The following is a 21,044-nucleotide window of genomic DNA, read 5'->3' as shown; positions in this document are numbered from 1 at the left end:
AGGAGGTCCCATTTCCTCTTTGTTCTGCACAGAGTTGGTGGTCCCCTGACTCCCAGTTAAACCCACTTACTCCTCACTTGCACGATCTGTTTCACTGCTCCAAAGAAAGATCATCGTTTCTTTCAGCCTCTTATCGAGTAAACTGAGTCACTCCGCTTCCAAGTTTTAATCACATGCTTGAGGCTGCAGAGCTGGAGCTGTAAAGCCACACTGGAGTTGTACTCTGTTGTTGCCAGAGGAGAACAGAGGAGGCTCAGATTTCTTGTCTTGATTTTTCTGACTTTCCACTGCTGCCTTCAGGTGCTACACAAAATGTCGGAAATATCACAACAGCATGCACATAAAACTAGACTCTTAAAACTAAAGTGGAGTTATCTGATAAAACGTGACATTTACGAGTTTGTTCTTTGAAGGGCTTGATGTGGCAGCATCTTGCTTCCACTAAAGCTCTGTGCCATCGCAAGGGGCGTAAACAATTACACTGTCAGTTTGTATTTGCAATAACTAAACTGAAATGGCTCTGGCACACTTTGTAATCGACTGAAATATTGAAAGTCCCAGTTTCGCAAATGAGATTAACGTAATTGCGGTACAAACAAGCGCCTGTCAGAAATCTCTGGTGAGGAGCTGCAAGCTGCAATATTAATCGTATATTACATTTTTAAGCGGCACTACTTCTTCCATCACTAACTGGTGATTTTCTAATATTCTGTCATCCTGCATGAAACATTAGAAACGCCTTCTGGTGGAATTTAATTCAATCCAACACAACAGCAACACTGAGTTTGACTTCAAAAATTACAATAGAGATTTCTTTCAGGCATAATGTGAATTAAAACAATTTACTTTATAGGTTGCATTTGCAAATTGGAGTTGTGTTAGACACTAAAGATATACCTAATGAAATAGTAAATCAGTGTCAAGGTCAAAGTCAAGGTCACATTTGTCTTATATACATCAAATTAATTATGTTTTTTGTTTATATCATTGAGCGTCTTTAGATTATACACAATCTATCCTTAGACACTCAATTTGGATACAGAAATAAAATCCCCACGTGCACAAACATCATGTGAAAGAAAAAAGGATTAAATGTAAGAAAGAGCATCAGAGGAGGGATCATTCATCCAGGATGGACCGACAAAAGCTATCCAAACAAAGCAAAGTAGTAGGCTAAACACAGAAGTAAACAAAGTAGACAAAAAAAAATAACAATATGTAATGAGAACAGAACAATTACAACAATCAGATTAAGTAAAATCTGTGTTGGGTTAAACATAATGCTGCATAAGAACAGAGTTGTCACAATAAAGCGACCATTTTTTGTGACAAACACTGGTCTGAACAATAATAATCACAAAAACACAGTCACTGTTACAATAACTGGCCTGGAAAACAAAGACAAATCATTGTGCAGAAGCTAGTGACATACAAACACGCATCACATCACATACCTACAAAATAAATCTACATATCTATTATGTAGGATGCAATAAATGGTGGATACAAGGCAAAAACCACAGGCATCCGTGGTGAAACGTGCGAAAATACTGCAACACACGGTGACATTGAAGGCATCATTTGACTGACAATCCCGCAGCCTAATCCAGAGAGTGAGGATGCGGGGCAGCAGTGATATGTGTCGAATGAACATCGGCTGAGTTCTTCTTTCGGCTGTGATTGACAAAAGCCAGCAAACACTTTTGTTCATTCAGCTTCAGAGAGCCTTTCTGAGCCTGAGGCCGTCGGGTTTTGTCGCTGTAAATCTCCTCCGGACCGGGACTCCGCAGACGTTACGTTGGGACAATGGAATCTAACGTTATCCCGGACAGTATCCGCCCTCAGCGGCTACAGCCAGGGATCGGATTCGGTTCTGGACCGACCGGGACCCTCCGCTCCTCTCTCCGGCCCGGGGTGACGGTCCCCATCGCGCCGCTCCTGCCCTCCCCGGCCTCTCTGGCCGCGTCGTCCGGGCCTCCTCCTCCGCCTCCCCCGCTGCAGCTCCACAGCCTGTACGGCGGTGTCGGAGCGGGGCTGGGGCCGGGGGCTGCCGGCCACTGTAACCCCGGGAACCCGGCGGTGCTGAAGGAGGCGGTGGAGGCTGTGGTCCGCAGCTTCGCTAAACACACGCAAGGTTATGGCAGAGGTAAGGTCCAGCGGTGATAAACAAGGCTCAGTTTAATGTGGAGGTAATGTGTTTATGTGTGTCACACTGTGGAGGGAGTTTGAGGAGCAGAAAGCCACTTTTAGCTGCGCCATTTGTTTGGAAGTGGATTAGCAACGGAAAAAACACATGCTACATTCCTGTAACATCCATGTTTGACCACAGTGTCACATTCACTGACTTCACGGTGTTTTACCAGGCACTCATGGCCATTTTTTTCACCTAAGGGCCATATCACCACAGTGTTTCTGTCTGGATTTAAAAGTTCTCCTTTGATATTTACATAGCTTTTGGCTTCAAGCACTTCATTAAAGGATTAACTAGCACAGCTCTGCTGGGGATTACATCTGCGAACAATGAGCCATTATACCTGTAAATTAACCACATCAAATCCATCTTGTTTTACATTGGACACAGTACAGTACTGGGCCTGTGATGTAAACAGTGACAAATGTGTATAATGTTGAATAAACAAAGCAAAAACAGGGGCTTTACACACTGTCAGATGGTAAAACCAGGGAGTTTATTATTTATTGAGCTAAATAGAGTTTATACATCTTTCCAGATGTACTGTCACAGTACTGAAATGTCTAACTTCGAGACAAAACTTTGCAAAATCTTGATATTCAGTATCATTTTCAATGGCATGGGGAAAAATGACACATCATTGAGGACATAGGATTTAAGTTTCTATAAAAGATAATATAACAAGGTTATAACAGAAGAAAGCCTCTATAAACATTAAATTTCATGTTTTTTCTCTTTAGATCAAGCTTTTAAAAATAATCTACCAATAAAACTCTGTAAGAAACTGGTGTATGGATACGGCAGAAAATGAGTATTGAAACTTTCAACATTCAATACAAAAAAACCCACTAGTAATTATTGGATTTATATATTGCCTGATATTTTCCTCATGATGATCCCCTCGTGCTCAACAACACGCGGACTAAAATAGGTATGCTTTAAACCAACATCAGCCTAAAAAGCTGCTATAATGTAGACCGTTGAAGCTAATACAAATGTTCCTGTCGGGTGCTAATAGGATTTATTTCCAAAAGATTGTCCCTCTGTGGCTCCACTAACACCCTCTTCCCTCCTCTATCCCATTTAGGCGACTTAACACCGTCAACATTGGCAGCACCCCAAAGACTGTCTCAATGTTGCTCCAATTTTGTGATTTATTCAAGGTGTTAGGTAAATTATCACATTACTGCAGAAAAACACATTTGGCATTTGGTAACAATTATTTTCCTGACATTATGCTGTCATTTTGGTTTCTATATTTTCCTTGTGGTAGTTATAATTACGCCATTACCAGGGAATTAAAAGGCTTTAAATCTCAGGCGAGTGCTTACCTCCGCTAAGGCCCAACAGTCCCCTTTAACCCCTAACCCTAGATCTAGGATCTGCATCAAATTGTTCTCACTCATAGCTACCAGCCCACTAAATACAGCTGATTTTTTTTCATCAACATGTATTATTCCCTGAGAAGTTAACGAAAATGTTGAAAGAAGCCTTATTTCGCAATGTTATCTGGAACTATTCTGAGCTGAGCCATCCTCCATCCAAGTTTTGTGGAAATCTGTTCAGTATTTGTTTTTGTAATCCTTTCTACGAACCAACCAACTAACAAATGGACATGGGTGAAAACATAACCTCCTTGGCGTTGGTAAAAAAAAACAAACAATAACTATTAAGGCAAAGTTAAGTAATTCTGTCTGTGATCATTTATTTAAATCCTGTTCTATTTTTACTTTTCCCCGTGACACATTCGCCAGATATGAGCTGATTGATGCCATGCCACTGCTGCATTGTGGGTCTGCGTCTTGGCCAGCATGGTTGTCACATGTTATCCTCCCAATATTTCCTGCCTCTCTCTGCTCTATCTTCCTGGACATGCTCAAAAACAGATAGAAAACAGACCAAAATGCATTATCTTATCTCTGCCCTGAACCCTTTAGATGCACAAAAATAACTTTGTCTCTGATTGATGCAAACTGATCTACAATTCAGTAAAATAGAATACATATTGCTATACATCTACTACCAGCTTGTTAACTGATGAAGAATATGTTTTAAACACTACGGACTCAAATGTATTTATTGCTAAAGTAATATCCCAGAGAGCGATGCTGCTGTCTTCCAGTAGCACATAAGTTATTACTTTACAATTGGCTAACAACCAGAGAGCAGTTTATAGTGAGCGTTTTATTTAAGAGCAACAACAAAATTATTTGGATTGCAGTTTAGGGATTTTAATGTCTCATCTCAGAATATATCTCGGCTTGTTTACAGAGGCCTCAATAGACAGTCCTAAAACGTTCTGATCGGGCTCCAGACTCAGTATGAGACTGAGAAGCAGGCTGCAAATGTTCAAACGGTGAGAGCTCAGCAGGAAAGAGCCGAGGGCTAACAGAAGTTAAACAACCCTGGATAATGTTGGCTGTGCGCACATCTCCCTGCAGACCCCAAATAATCGTCTCTGACTCAGCCGCAAATTTTACTGCTTCTCTTTGTTGTTGTTTCCTTTTGAAGGGCAGGACTGTAAATTTCACACATGGGCAAAAAAAAGTGTCGAATTGAGGGTGTGTTTCTTTAAGCAGCTCCTCGGAGGTGATGCAGAATTTCCTCCTAAATATTTTCAGGAAAAGCCTCTGGCATCCTCGAGGCGACCTCCTCCTCCACCCTTTCCATCTTTGTGTTTAGAGAGGATGTTGCACTAAGGGCACTTTAAATGCAAACCGATCGCCATAAAAGCTTTTAGACTCCAGGAAGCCAGACTGTTTGTATGTAAATCAATGATGATAGTCAAAGTGTTGATATACCACAATGTGATGAGGCTTCTTTTATCTCTGTGCACTCCAGTAAACGTGGTGGAAGCTTTGCAGGAGTTCTGGCAGATGAAACTGACCAGAGGGGCTGACCTGCGGAACGGAGCTCTGGTTGTTTATGAAATGGTCCCCTCCAACAGCCCGCCATACGTCTGCTATGTTAGTCTTCCCGGAGGCAGCTGCTTCGGAAGTTTTCAGGTACACTTTCTTAGCATGATTGTTATAAGAACATCAGAGGAATTAAGTTGTCTTTGGATTTTTTGATTTGAATGTGGAGAAACCCCTCAAATTGTACATTTTAATGTAAGAAAAACGAAAGAAACATGCTTGCCACCACAACATACCAAATATGGACAAAACCTACTACTGAAGTAGATGGGGACTAAAATGGCTCCATACAGGTTGTCTGGCATAATACAAGTCTCTGGGCACCCAGAGATCCTGAATTAATTTGAAAAGATATTACTCACACCCTTTTTTCTTCCAAAATCTTCACTGTAGTTGTTAAGCTAAAGGGTTAGCATGCACCCAGTCTGAAGATGGTTCACAAGCTCCACAACACATCGAGTGTCTTTTCAAATCAATTTGTGTTCTTGGGGCTTCGATAGACTTGGATTACACCAGAGGAGCTGTATGGAGCCATTTTATATATTTTTTAACATTTTAAAACGAGTATCCATCTGCTTCAGATGTTTGGGAGAATGCCGTAACACTGTTTTACAGTGAAGCTCAAGAAAACTTTACCTGACTTTCCCTGTCTTTAGCTTTTTGACTGTATATCTATATTGATGATGCATGTCCTCTTCACTGTTTGACAGTTCTGTCCCACCAAAGCCGAGGCAAGACGCAGCGCTGCCAAGATCGCCCTGATGAACTCTGTTTTTAATGAACATCCCTCTCGTCGCATCACAGATGACTTCATTGAAAAGAGCGTCAGCGAGGCTCTGGCCTCCTTTAATGTATGTTACATTTAATAAAAGATGGAAGGCCCAAAGTCCTAAAGTAACAGTATATTATCTGCAGTGTATCACCTCACTGAAAGGACACATGTTGAGATAAACTGATGACACACATGTCCATTTTATACATAAAACTCAGCAACAAATATGTAGAAGAAAGCACCAGAGCATTGATAACTACGTGACAAGTATTTAAGATATTCTCTTATCATATAATCATTATTTTCTCACCATTATATTTATCAGAAAATCAAGTATTTGTCCAGCACACTGACCCTAACTAGTTGTTGTTGTTTACAGGGAAACAGAGAAGAGGCTGACAATCCGAACACAGGAATCGGTGCATTTCGCTTCATGCTTGAGTCCAACAAAGGCAAATCCATGCTGGAGTTTCAGGTACATAAACTTCAGGAATGTCTGTGTCGTGTTAAGTTGCATTTTATGCTACTCAGACACACCAGAACAGTGTGAAAATAGCATTAGGAAGGTTTGAGCACAGGCGCAGTTCAAAAGTTCAGAATTGCTCTATATTCAGTGTTCTGAGGCAAGATGAAAATGACATATATCTGCTGGCTTGGCTGTGTTTGTGTTTCAGGAGCTGATGACAGTGTTCCAGCTGCTGCACTGGAATGGGAGTCTCAAAGCCATGAGAGAACGACAGTGTTCCCGACAGGTACAGCAGTAGTTTTCATCACTTTTCATCAAGTTTCCTAAACAAACAAACAAACAAACTGTGTCAAATCTTAGCCTAAATAGCACGACTGGTCTAGACAGACTAAACATACTTTCTTCTCAACATAAGTTGGAGCTTTGCTTTCAAGATAACTGCAGAAAAATGGCTACCTAAAAGATGTGTTTTTAAAATGATCTCTAGTTTAAGATGACATTGAGAGTATATCTGCTAATATTGGTGCTTCCCAATTTCATATTGGAAATATAATGCTTTATATTTTTGACCTGAGAGTTTTGCTGGACGTGGCCAAAAATTAAAGTCTTAGATCTCAAGTTAACAGGAGCAATTAGCTTTCCCTCAACACTCAACATATTTAATTTGCAGGAAGTGCTGGCTCACTATTCCCACCGGGCTCTGGATGACGACATGCGCACTCAAATGGCCGCTGACTGGGTGAACCGAGAACAGAGTGTAGCGAGCACCATCGCGCAAGAGTTGGCATCGACAGAGCGAGAACTGGAGGACGCCAGGCTGGCGGGCAGAGAACTGCGTTTTTACAAAGAGAAGAAAGACATCCTGATGTTAGCTGTGGGCCAACTCAATGCAGCCAACACTGCCACCCTGCCCTCGCACTAAAACCTGCCGTTCTATATGGAAACACGCCTTCACACTCTGTGGGATGCCTGGTAAAGATATCGATCACTTCATAGATATAAAGGTGATGTCGTTTGAAGTATTAGGGTTTTTTTTCTTGTGCTTTGTCATGAGGACCAGGTAATCAGGCCTTGACTTACAGTATGCACATCTGTCCGTAAAGTAAACACCTACCGCTATAGCCGTTACCTCTTTGTGCCTAGTGATTACAGGATAACAGTGCTTTTTTTTTAGAAATACCTGTACATGTGCTTGGCATACCAGCTGACTGAGGTTTTTTTCCTTATTTCACATGTATGTAGACCTACAGAAACAAAACCTGCCTTTCATCAGTGAATGTACGGGACATAAGTTAAGATGACCCATCGAACCAAACACATTTGTTCAAGGTGTGGATCACTCTGAAGTTTGTCTTTCATGTTTTGGGTGTGTTTACTTGCATATAGTATTTTGGACTGGCAAGTGAAGGTGGTAAAATATATGGGTCTTAAAAAACTTGATCACATGTACCCCATGTCCATTAAGGGTCCCATATTCAGACAGCGTTCTGTTTTAGTGCCTGTCTCTTTAAGACCCCCATCCCGAAAAGCCCACTCTGCTGTGATTGGTCAGCTCCCACAGGCCTGAGCAGGCACCGCCCAATGTGTTCCCACATTAACTCTTCTGGTGTTTTAGGGCGGTGAGTGTATAGTTGTGACATCACAACCTTACTGAAGTCCTGATGCCTCGTTTAAAGACGCGGTTTCTGAATATGGAGTTTTTGGATTGAGCGTTTTCACGCTTTCACAGTATTTAAAGCACCATAAACGGCTTTATAATCAAAAAAGACACGGAGATCTCGCTTTCTACAATATGGGACCTTCAATGAAATAGTGTAAATACGTGAAAATTGCATCCTCAAGTAATACCAGAATTCAAGTAAGCATTTAAACATACTTATTGGCTCCTGTAATAATTTGAGGGTACTTTGCAAAAATGTCAGCAGACGGCTGATTGCTCTGACAGCAGCTCAGGTTTTTGAAAAATCCAATAGTGAACCATCACTACATTTTATTTTCTTTATAAAGGTTTTTGACAACTTTTTTAGTTTCCATTGTATGCCTGGTGACCATGACACTAGCTGAATGTATATTTTCAGTGTGCTAGCAACTAAAGGGTCTGCAAAGCGATGCCGTTTAACATTTAGACTATTGAATTGCTCTAGATTGTGTTTTTTGTTGTGTGCTTCATCTAGCAGTGGTCGGAGGTAAAATGTGAAGGCCAAAAAATGAGTTGAGGGATTTTAACAAGCTGATTCATCAAGTGTGAGTCATTGCAGTCGATGCAAAACAATACCAGCCAGTGTGGTTTCTGTTTTTCAACAGACTGGAAACAGAATGTGTTTGTTAGCAGTGCTAGTGTACAGTATGTCCATGAGCTAAAAACATAGCATGTAACTCGCACTTATCACATTTCACATATTTTTACGTTGAAGGACCTGATCTCTTTTTTGCTGTAAATGTTTTTTTCCTATCCATCCAAAATGTATTGAATACATTATAGTGATGAAGACATTTCAGTGAGTAGCCTCTTAAAGACCCCATCTAATGGAAGTGAGAGTTTAATTGATCATGTGTGGCTCTGGTTTGAAGGAAATGTGGGCAGTGAGTTATGCAAGTTAAACAGCAGGAGGGCCAGTCTCCCTGCTGAATGCTGGATTACAACAGCAGTAACTGATTACGCTCAATTTGAGGAGGCGGCAAATAGAAAACAAAGCAGCAGTGATGCAGTGTGATTAAAGCCAGAACCAATTTTATTATTTTATTGCTCGAATTATTGTGCCTTTATGAAATTGGTTGCATGCAATAGTTTTACATGTAAGAAAAAAACAAAAACTCTTAATTTAAATTTCATTCAATGAGGTCTTTTGGGGACGTTCTACTCTTCATTGCGAGGTTTTTTGTCATTTCATTTAAAGGTAAAATTATGGATTACATGCTATATTACTGTTGCAGTACCTTAAAGGAATAGTTTAAGATTTTGGGAAATGTGTTTATTTGCTATTTGTTGGACAGTTAGATGGGAAATTGATGCTATTCTTAAATTTGTGCATTAAAGGTGTTATTGATAACCTTTAAGCCACTTAATGTGGCATTCCATCTCCCCCCTGCCATTACATTCACATTACAACTCCGCTGTTGTTCAAATCATCTGCCCCCCTCAGTGATTGCCAGTTTGTTGCACTGGCTAATGTTGCTTATGCTAGGTAGCAAACATCAACGTTGCAAAAGCTAGCTAACGTAAATGTTGCTAACACTAGCTAGCTATGTTAGGGTAGTAGAACGCAGCAATTTTTAAAAAAAATGTCCCCAAACTGGCAACTACCAAGACTGTTCATCGCTGATGAAACACAAACACCATGTGATACCATCGGCGTTGTACTATTGGCTTACAAACGTTATTAGAAGCTGGAACTGAGAGAGATAAACAATACAATCATTGTAGACCCAACAAACATTTTAAGATTATGAATTCACAATCATAAAAGTGTTTTTAAGGAAAAGTGATACATTTCCTATGCACCTTTCTACAAGCTCTCTGGGTGTTATATATGTTTTTTTTAATTATTTGTCCACACAAAAATGTTATCAATATGACCTTTAAATGTAAGACTCTGGCCAGTTAGCTTAGCTTAGCATAAAGGCAGCAGGCAACAGCCTGACTCTGTCCAAAGGCAAAAAAACCCTGTCTAGCTCACGAGTAAACAAGCTATATCTGGTTTGTTTAATCTGTATAAAAACCAAAGTGTAAAAATGGCAATTCACCTTTTCAGGTGTTTGTGTGCTAGACTAAACTATTTCTGGACTGGGGCCAGTAACTTCCCGGAGTCTCTGCTGGAGACTGCTCTGAGCCATGAAGTAGTTATTAGCTTAATATTTACAGCACAAACATAAAATTGGTCAGTCTTTTCATCTAACTCTCCACCAGAAGATTAATAAGTGTATTTCCTAAAATGTCAAACTGTTCCTTAAATATGTTATGTGACATTAGATTTTGAAGGATTTATAAAATCTTACTACCTTTGGCATACATTTATGATCATGATATATATATTGTTATTTCTGGTACTCAGCTTGCAAAATAAGTGTGCAGCACAAGTAGGAAAATGTTTCCACATAATGTTGTCTTCTTTACAAACATCCTGCAGCCTTCTTGAGTCAATACTGAAAAGTTAAAAGATACCTTTGAGCGGATACATGTACATGTACTCTAACAGTTTCTTTTTCACATTTATTTTCTCCCAGAATCTCATCTGCAGGTCAGTTTTTTGAATTTGTCAGTGATTCAAACCTCCCATGAATCAATTTTAAGTCCAACTTAAGAACATACTATACTACCAGTATTTCAATGAGCATGTTACAGGAATAAGGCTGGAGATCTTGAATTGTGTATTTTTATTTTTTTCCCTCAAATTCAGATTCTTATGTGTGTGATTTTTGAACACAAGCCATTAATCTTAAAAGCTCTCTTCTTGCAAATGCCTTTGATGTTTCTTTGTGATTATTATCAGTGAAGGCTTTTTTAAACAATATATTTTTTGTTATCCATTTTTTATATATATATATATAAAAAAACTTGGGCTTTCTTCTTTTGGCTTTGATGCATGATGTGTTGATTAACTTTTGTTTTTATATGTTTCATATTCTATACAGTATTGTTTTATAAAAGTGTTTCTCAAGGCCCTTATTGTATGTATTTTCTATGAACATTTTGTATTCCATGTTTATACTTTTAGTAGATTTATATGATGTAATAAATTGACTCATACAAATGTTTAATAATCTGTCATCTCACTTATTTCACTGCTGAGAGACCGCTGTAGAACTGAACCTCCATAAACCAATCGATAATAATTTGTAATGGCATATGTTTATTTGAAGTAATAAAAAAGTAGCTTTTCAAAAAACATTTTGAAAAATAAATATTTTACATGTAATTTTCTTGCTAAAAAGAAAAATACAACCTTCACTGTCTGAATTCAAGTTTGCCTTTTACCAAACTAAGACGAGCTTAAAAGTCAACAGTTTCCTTACACTCTTTAGCACATTTTTTAAAATGGAGGTAGTGGTAACTTGAAATAGCTAGAAAATAAAAAGGGAACCTAGAAAAAAATGATTGATAGGGTCTTTCCAATTATTGCTTCAGGCTATACACATACTGAAAATATTATAATGACACATAAATTCCTGATTCTATAATAATACGATTTTTCACAAGTTGAACCATAGAACTTATCATGTTAACTGATTATGGCCAGTAATTTCTTTAAAAAAAATGTTTATTTCATTTTATTTTTTAATCATATATTTAATTACTTCCGTTTCCGGCACACGCACCGGAAGAGGCGGGGCCTCAGTTAAGGACGCTCGCCCTGCGTTGTTCATTCAACATGGCAGCGGGACCAATTTCAGAAAGAAACCAAGGTAAAAACACTATTATAATAACTGTTTTATCCTTTTTAATTCAGTCATTTATAAGTGTAATTTCGGGTTACACCTCTTACTGCGCGTGTTGTTTTTATTAACGTCGTTAGCCGCCTGGTTAGCTAACAGTTTGGTAAACAACCGGTCGATCACATGGATGTGTTCAGATGTCGTTAGCTTAGCTTGCCGCTATTTCAGCCCTTCAATTAAATTTGCTTTACTCTAACTTCTCGTACCAACTTGCGACATGAGAACCTGTGTGCAGCGTTAGATCTGATCGATTTGAAGTGTGGTGGCTGTTGTGAGCATTTTAGGAGCAGAGGTTCGTTCCGCTGGCTAACAGCTAAAGTTAGCTTAGCAAGAAGCTACCATAGAGTCTGCTGCAGAATCACAAAACTTTTGTCTCTCTTTGCTCATATTTCCTGTGCTTTTACGCGTCATTTAATAAGCTAGGGATTTTACCACAAGTGTAGTGGCTAAGTAGGTTAACCAACTAACATTAGTATCGTTTTGTTCAGTAAGAACTATCAGAAAGCTTTTTTGTTTGATTCTAACACAGCCTTTTACAAAAGCCTCATCATATGAAAGTCTCGCAGATACTTATTTGGTATCGTTGTTAAGAAGGTTAATATATTTTAGGTCATATCCTCCAGCTGATAGCTATACACTATATTTTAACTACATAATTGAAATGCCACAAGCTTTCACTCAGCAGTTGTTCTTATAGTCATAATCAGGTAGTTTGTAGGAAAGAGGTCTTATTGGAGATATTTATTGTGCAGCCTTTTATGTGTTATTCAATTGTTATTTCGGGAAATCTGTTGGGAAAGACGTTGGAAACATCCAAATTGGTTAGAATAGAGTAGAATGGAAATAATGATTAGAAATACATCTTGAAGCAAAAGAACAGAATCAACAATACCCATTGAGATGAGTTTTATTCAGTCTGTGTGTGTGTGTGTGTGTGTGTGTGTGTGTGTGTGTAAGGGCTGCAACTAGCTAATCAACTTCCATTTAATGAAAAGTATTCTTAAGCTTAATTCACTCAACAAAATGTAATGACAAATATCCATCATAGGTCAGCAGACTTCACAGAGAATTAAGAGTCTTCCTATTTAACTGATTTAAAACAAAGAAAAACAATTTGTGAACATGTAAGCGGATACTTGGTATTTGTTACATGAAGACCAAGGTCATTTTTAATTCTATTATTTATTTATTTCAGACGCCACTGTGTATGTCGGCGGCTTGGATGAGAAAGTGTCAGAGCCGTTACTATGGGAGCTTTTCCTGCAGGCTGGTCCTGTGGTCAACACACACATGCCCAAGGACAGGGTGACTGGTCAACATCAAGGTGAGTTTCAGCTAATATCCTCTAAAACTGTGATTAACCAAGGTAGTAACATGTCAAGAGGAGAAGAAAAAAATCTCATCTCGCAAATAAATAACAATCACTTAACTCGTTCTCAGGTTATGGCTTTGTGGAGTTCCTCAGTGAAGAGGATGCTGACTATGCCATCAAAATCATGAATATGATAAAGCTCTACGGCAAACCCATTCGAGTTAACAAGGCCTCTGCGCACAACAAAAACCTGGATGTGGGTGCAAACATCTTCATTGGTAATCTGGACCCAGAGATCGATGAGAAACTGCTGTACGACACATTCAGTGCCTTTGGCGTGATCCTCCAGACGCCAAAGATCATGCGAGACCCAGACACGGGTAACTCCAAGGGTTACGCCTTCATCAATTTCGCAAGCTTTGACGCATCAGACGCTGCCATCGAGGCCATGAACGGCCAGTACCTCTGCAACAGGCCCATCACAGTGTCCTACGCCTTCAAGAAGGATTCCAAAGGAGAGCGACATGGCTCGGCTGCAGAGCGACTCCTGGCTGCACAAAACCCTCTGTCCCAGGCAGACCGGCCGCATCAGCTGTTTGCAGACGCTCCGCCACCACCGTCCGCTCCAACACCGGTCCTCACTGCAATGGGAGCTGGGATGCCCATGCCAGGTAAGAAGGAAATACTTTTGTTTGTTTATTCTATAAAATGTTTAAAAATCTGAAAAATGCTCATTACAATTTTCAAGAACCCAAAGTGATGTCTTCAAATCGCTTCTTTTGTCCAACCAACAGTCAAAAACCCAAAGACTCTTCATTTACTATACTATAATTACTATTGGTAGAGTTATACACTTTCAATTTTATGTTTTTTCGGGTCTTTTATTGAGTTTCTGTATCTTAAAGCTGTGGTGGGTGTCATGAGGGTAGATACTGTTTCATTACTGGCCACGAGATAAAGTAGAATCCTGTGGGAAATTCAAGTGTGCTTCATCTTCGATCAGTCAGTGATGAAGAGATTGGTCCGATTTAATCTTGGACAATATCTATAACTGAGGTGAACATGACAACTGAAGAATGAGCCTCTTTTTAGATACTAATGAAATTTTAAAAAATCTCACAATGGCAGAGATGATTAGAATATTGAAAAGACAGCGTGACTTAGTGTTGAAGTAAAATATAAAATACTAACTTGTAAGTACGACTCTTTCTGTTTGCAGGCATGCCACCTCCTGTTTTCCCACCTGTCCCTCCTCCTGGATCCATGCCCTCATCAATGCCCCCTTCGATGGCCATGCCTCCAAATGCAGGGGGAGGCCCACAGGGTGGTGGTGGGCCCCCACCCGGACCACCACCCTTCCCTCCTGGCAACATGCATCCAGGTAATGGTTTGTTGAAGATTATAAGGTTTCCACAGTGGCTGCAAGTGGGGAAGTAATGCAAAAAAATTCAGACAAAGCTTCCAAAGTGTACATTTGAAATAAAAGACTTGCCCATGTCTGTAACTTTATTATTGACACCTCATTGTCTTGCACTTTTGACCATAAATAGCTGCTGTGAAGTCCTTTCTTCAAGATCACATGTAGACTTTATTGTTTGTGTTACACAGGTATGCCTCAGATGCCCATGCCTCCTCCTGCTCCTCCTGGCATGGTGCCTCCACCTCCTGCTCCCCCAGGATCAAATCAATCACGGGCACCACCACCCCCTGGCATGCCCCCGCCCCCGCCCATGGGCATGCCACCCAGAGCACCGTACGGACCTCCCATGGGTAAGCACTGTGACATCTCATTGAATCTTTGTTGTCAAATAAAAGTTTGTTGAGTTTACATATAAAACCTCTGACATTCAAGGAGAAAATGCCTCAAGCAGTATTGACTGTAAATGGATGGCTGCTGTCTTGTGCTGCAGTATAGATTTAATGATCTGTAGCATCGACACATACCCATGTTGCCATGACTACCCTGACAAATGAGCTACTCATGGGCAGGTCTGCCGTTGGTAAGGCAAATTTTGTTGCTGGGTTTGTGTCTTAGCACAATGATTTTTTTTTTTTAAGGACGCCTTCACCATGAACGACAACTAGTTCTGAGATTTAAACGGCTGACGTTCATTAGAGAGATGTGATAACATCTTTAGTCATCAGTAAATGTGGTCGTAGTCTATTGATGGCTGACTCAGAGCCTTGGTTATCATGTCAACAGCATCAAAACAGAAATGCCAGCTATATGGCTAAAGCTTATTTATTGTTTGCCACATTTTACAAAACTTGAGACGACACTGATGGACGATGCAAGTTTTGGGCGTGAATGTCTCTGGTTGCATCCATTTTTTTCTTTTCTTACATTCATGAGACTTGCATTGCCTGCCCCAAAACTGTTAATAAACAGTCTGAGGCAGATTGAGACCAAGACATTATTAGATCTACCTTGCATAGTGTGTCACATGCAAGGAACGTATAAGATAGTTGTTAAGAGTACATTTACAGGCGCCATTACACACTTAGGTTTTACTCTGATTTGGAGGTGGGTCACAGGAAAGTCAAGCCTGCATCCAATATTGGTGTAGGGCTTGGTGCAAAATTAGTGTAGATACTGTGTTTGAAGTAAAGCCATGCGTGTGAGTTGAAAGTAGTTGGTAATTTGATCATATGTAGTACAAAACCACACTTCAGTAATGAAAATGTTAGCAGAAAAAACTTTGACTGGAGGAGTAAAAACCTGAAACATATAAAGAAAATTAGTGAAACTGATAGTTTTCGATGTCATTCAAATGTGAAATTGCGTTTATTTATCCCAAGACGCTTTAATTCTAGTTCTTTACTGGGCTGCATCTCTCTCAAACACTTTTGGTGAAGTACCCTCAAAACCTGTACCTACATGTACTTAAACCCTAGATCTGTTTTGCCTCTTCATCGCAGACTTAAATGTCGGCCCCTGACCCCTTTCCCTTCTCCAGCAGTTAGGAAACAACATGGCATGAGACTTTTTCTGGTCTTGAAAAGCTGGAGTAACCTTTACTGTTCATTTACTGCCAACCTTTTCCTCTGCTCTGCTTGCATTTACCATCTGTTTTCTGCCGCCTACTCTCTCAACCACACACCTGTCACACGCACAATGGCAGACGTTGAATGCCTCATGTTCTTTCTTCTCTATATGTTGTTGTGGGTTTGGGAGAATCCTTCATCATAAATTCAGTCGACGAGACGACTCTGGTTGCTCAGTCAGTGGTTTTATCGGTCCCATTCACAGCTTTTGCCAATTGAAACATGGAAATCACCGCTCTAATGTGTAACAAACTAAACTGCATTGCTTGTGTTCCTAAAAGACATTATCCACCATAACTACCCCTGCGAGAGTCTTGTTTAGGATGCTGAAATACTCTTTACTGTGGTTACGTTTGGCTGGATTTAGCGCACATAATCAAAGGTAAATATTTTCTCACATTATGACTCTTTCTCTCTCAGGTCCACCTGTGCCTCCTGGTATGAGAGGGCCTCCTCCTCCCATGCCTCCACCTGGCTATGGCGCTCCTCGTCCACCTCCCTTTGGCTTCCAGAGGGGACCTCCGATGCCTCCAAGACCCCCCGGTGTCCCGCCACGCGTTCCTATGAGAGCACCGATGCCGCCGTAATCCAACTCAGACTGCTGAGACGAGCTCTTGTTTAGCTTTTTTTTTTTTAACATCTTAAGATCTACTCAAGTTTGTAATAGTGAGAATAATTTAACCACCTGTTTGTCTTTTTTGTTGCCACTGTACAGATGAAGACCTTTGACAAATAAAATTTTTAGTACAAGTTTTGGAATGTTTTTTCCATCTCACATATTACTTTACACATAATAACACATATTTGGATTAAAGGCTTAATGATTGGCTTTACTTTGTCTGCTGAATTAAAGATAATTCAGGCTACAGGGCCCTTTTCACTCTTTGTTTCTTGTTTGTAGGAGGAAGTTTTGACCTTGATGGTCGTTATAGAGAACAGTCAAGAGAGGCACAGATAGGACGACTAATTAAACTCTGAATATGATGCGTAGTAGTTATATTTTGAATTTTATTCATCTTAACAGTCAGAACTCAAGCGTACATAAATCAGATATGTACTACACCAAGTCTAGGTGTAAATTAGCCATTCTGCATAATGAGTACTTTTAATATTTAAGATTTTTTGCACTGCATCCTTTTAAAATGTATTACGGTTGAATAAATGAATGAATGCGGTATAGTCCTTATCATAGCCAGAGGTGGAAGAAGTAGTTAAAGAGTCATTGAGGGTATGCCCTGATTGTCAATGATGTTGAGAGGAAACTAATAGGGAAAGATAATGCTGCAACACTGTTTTGCTGTGAAGCTCCAGAAAAGTTTTGTGGACTATGAAACCTCACCCGACTTTCCATCAGCACTGGGATGAATAGATAATGTCTACATTTTAAATTTTGGGTGAACTTATCCTTTTAAACTGAATGAAAGCAAAACAAATGAGAAAACAAGCAAGAACAGAGCACAATCTTAAAAAACTACATTCAAGTATTTCCCTCTGTCAACAGCTGATGCCATTGGTAAAGTAATAAACGTGCTATGATTACCTCTGAAACCACATTGGTGTGTATTTTACACATAATTTCTTGAGGGGAATAATTTGAGCTGATTCTTACTTATCACTTCAGGACTTTGGCAAGATGTGACAGCTCGGAAATTGGATGATAGTTATTAAGATCTGTTTTAATGCCACCCTTGTGCAGTGGGACTAAACGTGTAATTTGTTCAGCAACAAATGGGGCACAGAGCTTTCTAAAATATGTGACACAAGGCTCCCACTAAAGTGAAATTAAGGACTTTCGAGTATCTTAACTTTCTTCCTCGCGTGATGATTGCCCACACACAGTTTACATGGCTATTTTTTTCTTTATCCCACGTAAAAACCATCATTAAAATACTTCAAAATGACTCATCCTGATACTTTTCCCAAGACTCTCCAGCTGACACATATTTAGACAAAAGCAAAAGTCACATTTCCCGTGTCCATATAAAGTTTGCATCTGAATGGCACGATCGGTGACATCACTCCATCTCTGAGGAGAGCTCACGTTTCTTCGTGGCCAGTCTTGATGCTGCAGAAGGGATCAAGAATATGGCAAGTGGTTGGCATGGCAACAGGAGTCAGGTGCGCTTGCACGTGTGTGTTGTCTGTGCGCGCAATTTCATGTGTGTGCAGACGATCATCCAGCTATTCGTAAAAATAAAAATAAAATAAAAAAATATATCGAAAACAAGCAAATGGGTGAATTTAAGGTGTTTGTGCGCGCATGCGTGTTATGATACATATCTCTATATAAAGTGTATTTTCTAAACATTTTATGCACAGAGCGTAAATAAAAGGAAAAATGGGAAAAATGTGCGCAGATTGGGTGCAGATATGCGCCAAACCCCTCTAGATATGAAGGCGTTAATGTGCTCGTGCTCTCGTGAGGGTTTTCGCGTGGGGGAGGGGACCCCTGCACATCACTGCTGCTGCTGCTGCTGCTGCTGAGTGTGTGTGGATGGCGTGGGCTTCTCTCCTCCAAACCGCACAGCATCATCATCATCATCATCACCACTCGGTTCACAGCAACAGCCTCGTACGCACCACCATCCTCATCCTCCTTCTCATCCTCCTCATCACCATCTCCAGGCTGAAGAGGGAGCGCGTCGGAGGGAATAAAGGTGAGCTCGATTACAACGTGAATAATGATCATAATTGGCGGCTGATTGCGGATTTTCCTTTTCTCTTCTTTATTATTGCGCGTTAAGATGGCATGAGGAAAGAGACGATGGGCGTGTTCTGCAACCGTTTGCTTCACACAGCAATTAAAGATCGATTTTGTGAATCGGGCCTGTGATCCGGTCCAAGTCGTGACGAGCTGCTGGCGGTGTGATTTCTAAGAATGAGCGCAGATGTCGGGATGCAGGCGAGCCGACGATCGGCTGCTATTTGTGACAGATTTATATTTTAATCCGGCTGTGTTTGTAAGCTGTGTAAATTGGCCTGTTAGCGACAAGGCCCTTTTTTTTCCCACCCTTTAACATCAATGAAGGCGATTAGGACTGAACTGGAGGCTTACATTTGCTCATTTGCAATCAGAGTCTTGAATTCACATTTTTGCTGCCCTTTCAGGCAATTACTGCTTCTGAAAAATACCAATCTGAAACACCACAGCACAGATATCATTCACTCAAGATCAATAATAGCCCTTTAAGAGCGTAATATTTGGCCTGCAGGAGGATTTTCTGTCGTTTTCTGTGGTTCATGTTGTCTTCAGGTGTCCAGATTATTCATCACAACACTTCACGGCTGATCGAAATCTCCCACTGCTTTAATAAGCTCCTGTGCATGTGATGTGATGGCTATCTGCCTGGCTTGGCATTGCAAGAAAGTGGTAAACTGATGCCGATTGATTTTTGAACGGGGGAGGAAATAATAGAGACAAATAAATAAATAAATAAATAAAAGGGTAGCTCAAACCAGGGAGCAGTAATATCCATCCCCCCTCATCCTCTCCTCAGAGCTGCCTGCTCTTTTTCCACTGACAGGGCTGTGTGTTGCAGTCAGCCTGTAGAGATGCTGTCAACTTGACAACAGGGAAGAAATCAGAAAAGTAGGCTTAAAGCCTTTGTTTGAGCCTCACTAGTGTTTGCCTTTACGCTGTAGTGTCTCTGTGAGAAAAAATGGGAATTAAAAGAGTGAGACTGTATCTTACCTGTTGCTTTAACGGTCTATCTATCTATCTATCTATCTATCTATCAAAACACAATAGTATTTCACAAAACACAACATTTCAGATTATTCAGTTGCTCAGTTGTCATTCAGTTGTGTTTTCTGAAATGTTGACGTGTTCTGACCCTAAGGGCCAACGTAATCTACCGCTGTCATCATTTGTGTCACTTTGTATTCATTTTGTGTGTATTTGTAATTATTTTTTTGACTCTGTAGTCATTTTGTGTCTCTGTGTGGCCATTTTGTTACTCTTTGTAGTCATTTGTGTCTCTTTGTAGTCATTCTGCTAGTCTTTGTAGTAATTTGTGTCTCTTCATAGTCATTTTGTGTCTATTTGTAATTATTTTGTGACTCTTTGTAGTCATATTGTCTCTCTATAGTCATTTAGTGTCTATTTGTAGTTACTTTGTGGTCGTTTTGTGTCTCTTTGTAGTCATTTTGTGTCTCCTTGATATTATTTTGTGTCTCCTTGTAGTCATTTATCTATGTAAAAAAGATCTTAAATAAATAGGCCTACAGACATGGAGCTTTGCTTTCCACATTGTGTGTGCTAACACTTTTAAGTTAGTGGCCACAGTGAAGAATTTGCCTAAAAAAAGGGTGAAAATAGCATCTTTTAAAAAAAATAAGAGCCTCAAAGATGAAAGCTGTCCAAGCAGGTGCAGATGCAACAAGCGAGGCCTTTTTTCCTACAACAGACATTAAGAGAAAGCACAGGTGTTACTAATAACATTAACTCTATTATAAGTGTCCCATTAAGCCATGACACATGGAAAACACCTGTTCAGGTAAACCATGTGTGTGCAGGGGCTTTAAAACAGCTCTTGTTTTCTTGAGTCGTCTTGTTGTTTTCTCTCCATTTGCCCAAATTATTGTATGTTTTTAAGGGTTAGTGATTACAGGCCTGTGAGTGCTTGAATCCAAGATATTATTAGGTTAGTGTCCTACAGTTTAGCCTGGCTGACCAGGCCTGCATGGGTCCTTTGATCGGTGCCAGAAAATCTGCTCATCATGCTGACAGTGAGGGATCTGCGGCCTGATGACTGGAGACGCTGTTTGTACTGTGCATTGATCAGGATTCACATGCTGTGCATAAAACCATTACTATGTCTTTTTAAACATATGTATCTACCATTATTTTTTATTTGATACTCAAAGCTGCAGGCATCACTGAGAAGCTTGTTCTCATATTTTTTTTATTC

The 21,044-nt window shown here is 40.0% G+C and overlaps 2 protein-coding genes across 2 annotated transcripts; both read left to right on the top strand.

Annotated features, from left to right (window-relative positions):
* Positions 1 to 1,806: 1,806 nt before the first annotated feature.
* lix1l (limb and CNS expressed 1 like) lies at positions 1,807 to 11,002 on the top strand. The gene is made up of 6 exons (XM_073462823.1): positions 1,807 to 2,146; positions 5,033 to 5,196; positions 5,817 to 5,957; positions 6,258 to 6,353; positions 6,553 to 6,630; positions 7,015 to 11,002. The coding sequence occupies exons 1-6, from the start codon at positions 1,807 to 1,809 to the stop codon at positions 7,264 to 7,266; spliced, it is 1,071 nt and encodes a 356-aa protein (XP_073318924.1). The 3' UTR covers positions 7,267 to 11,002.
* A 679-nt stretch (positions 11,003 to 11,681) lies between these two features.
* On the top strand, positions 11,682 to 16,884 carry sf3b4 (splicing factor 3b, subunit 4). The gene is made up of 6 exons (XM_073463130.1): positions 11,682 to 11,747; positions 12,973 to 13,101; positions 13,218 to 13,760; positions 14,309 to 14,470; positions 14,698 to 14,859; positions 16,555 to 16,884. Exons 1-6 carry the CDS (start codon positions 11,714 to 11,716, stop codon positions 16,719 to 16,721), a joined length of 1,197 nt encoding a protein of 398 aa, XP_073319231.1. The 5' UTR covers positions 11,682 to 11,713; the 3' UTR covers positions 16,722 to 16,884.
* The last annotated feature ends 4,160 nt before the right edge of the window (positions 16,885 to 21,044 follow it).

The sequence above is a fragment of the Pagrus major genome, chromosome 3 (assembly GCF_040436345.1).
Source record: "Pagrus major chromosome 3, Pma_NU_1.0".
Taxonomy (NCBI): Eukaryota; Metazoa; Chordata; class Actinopteri; order Spariformes; family Sparidae; genus Pagrus; species Pagrus major.
Note: the sequence above shows the minus strand (reverse complement) of the source record. Positions and strands in the feature narration are given on the sequence as shown.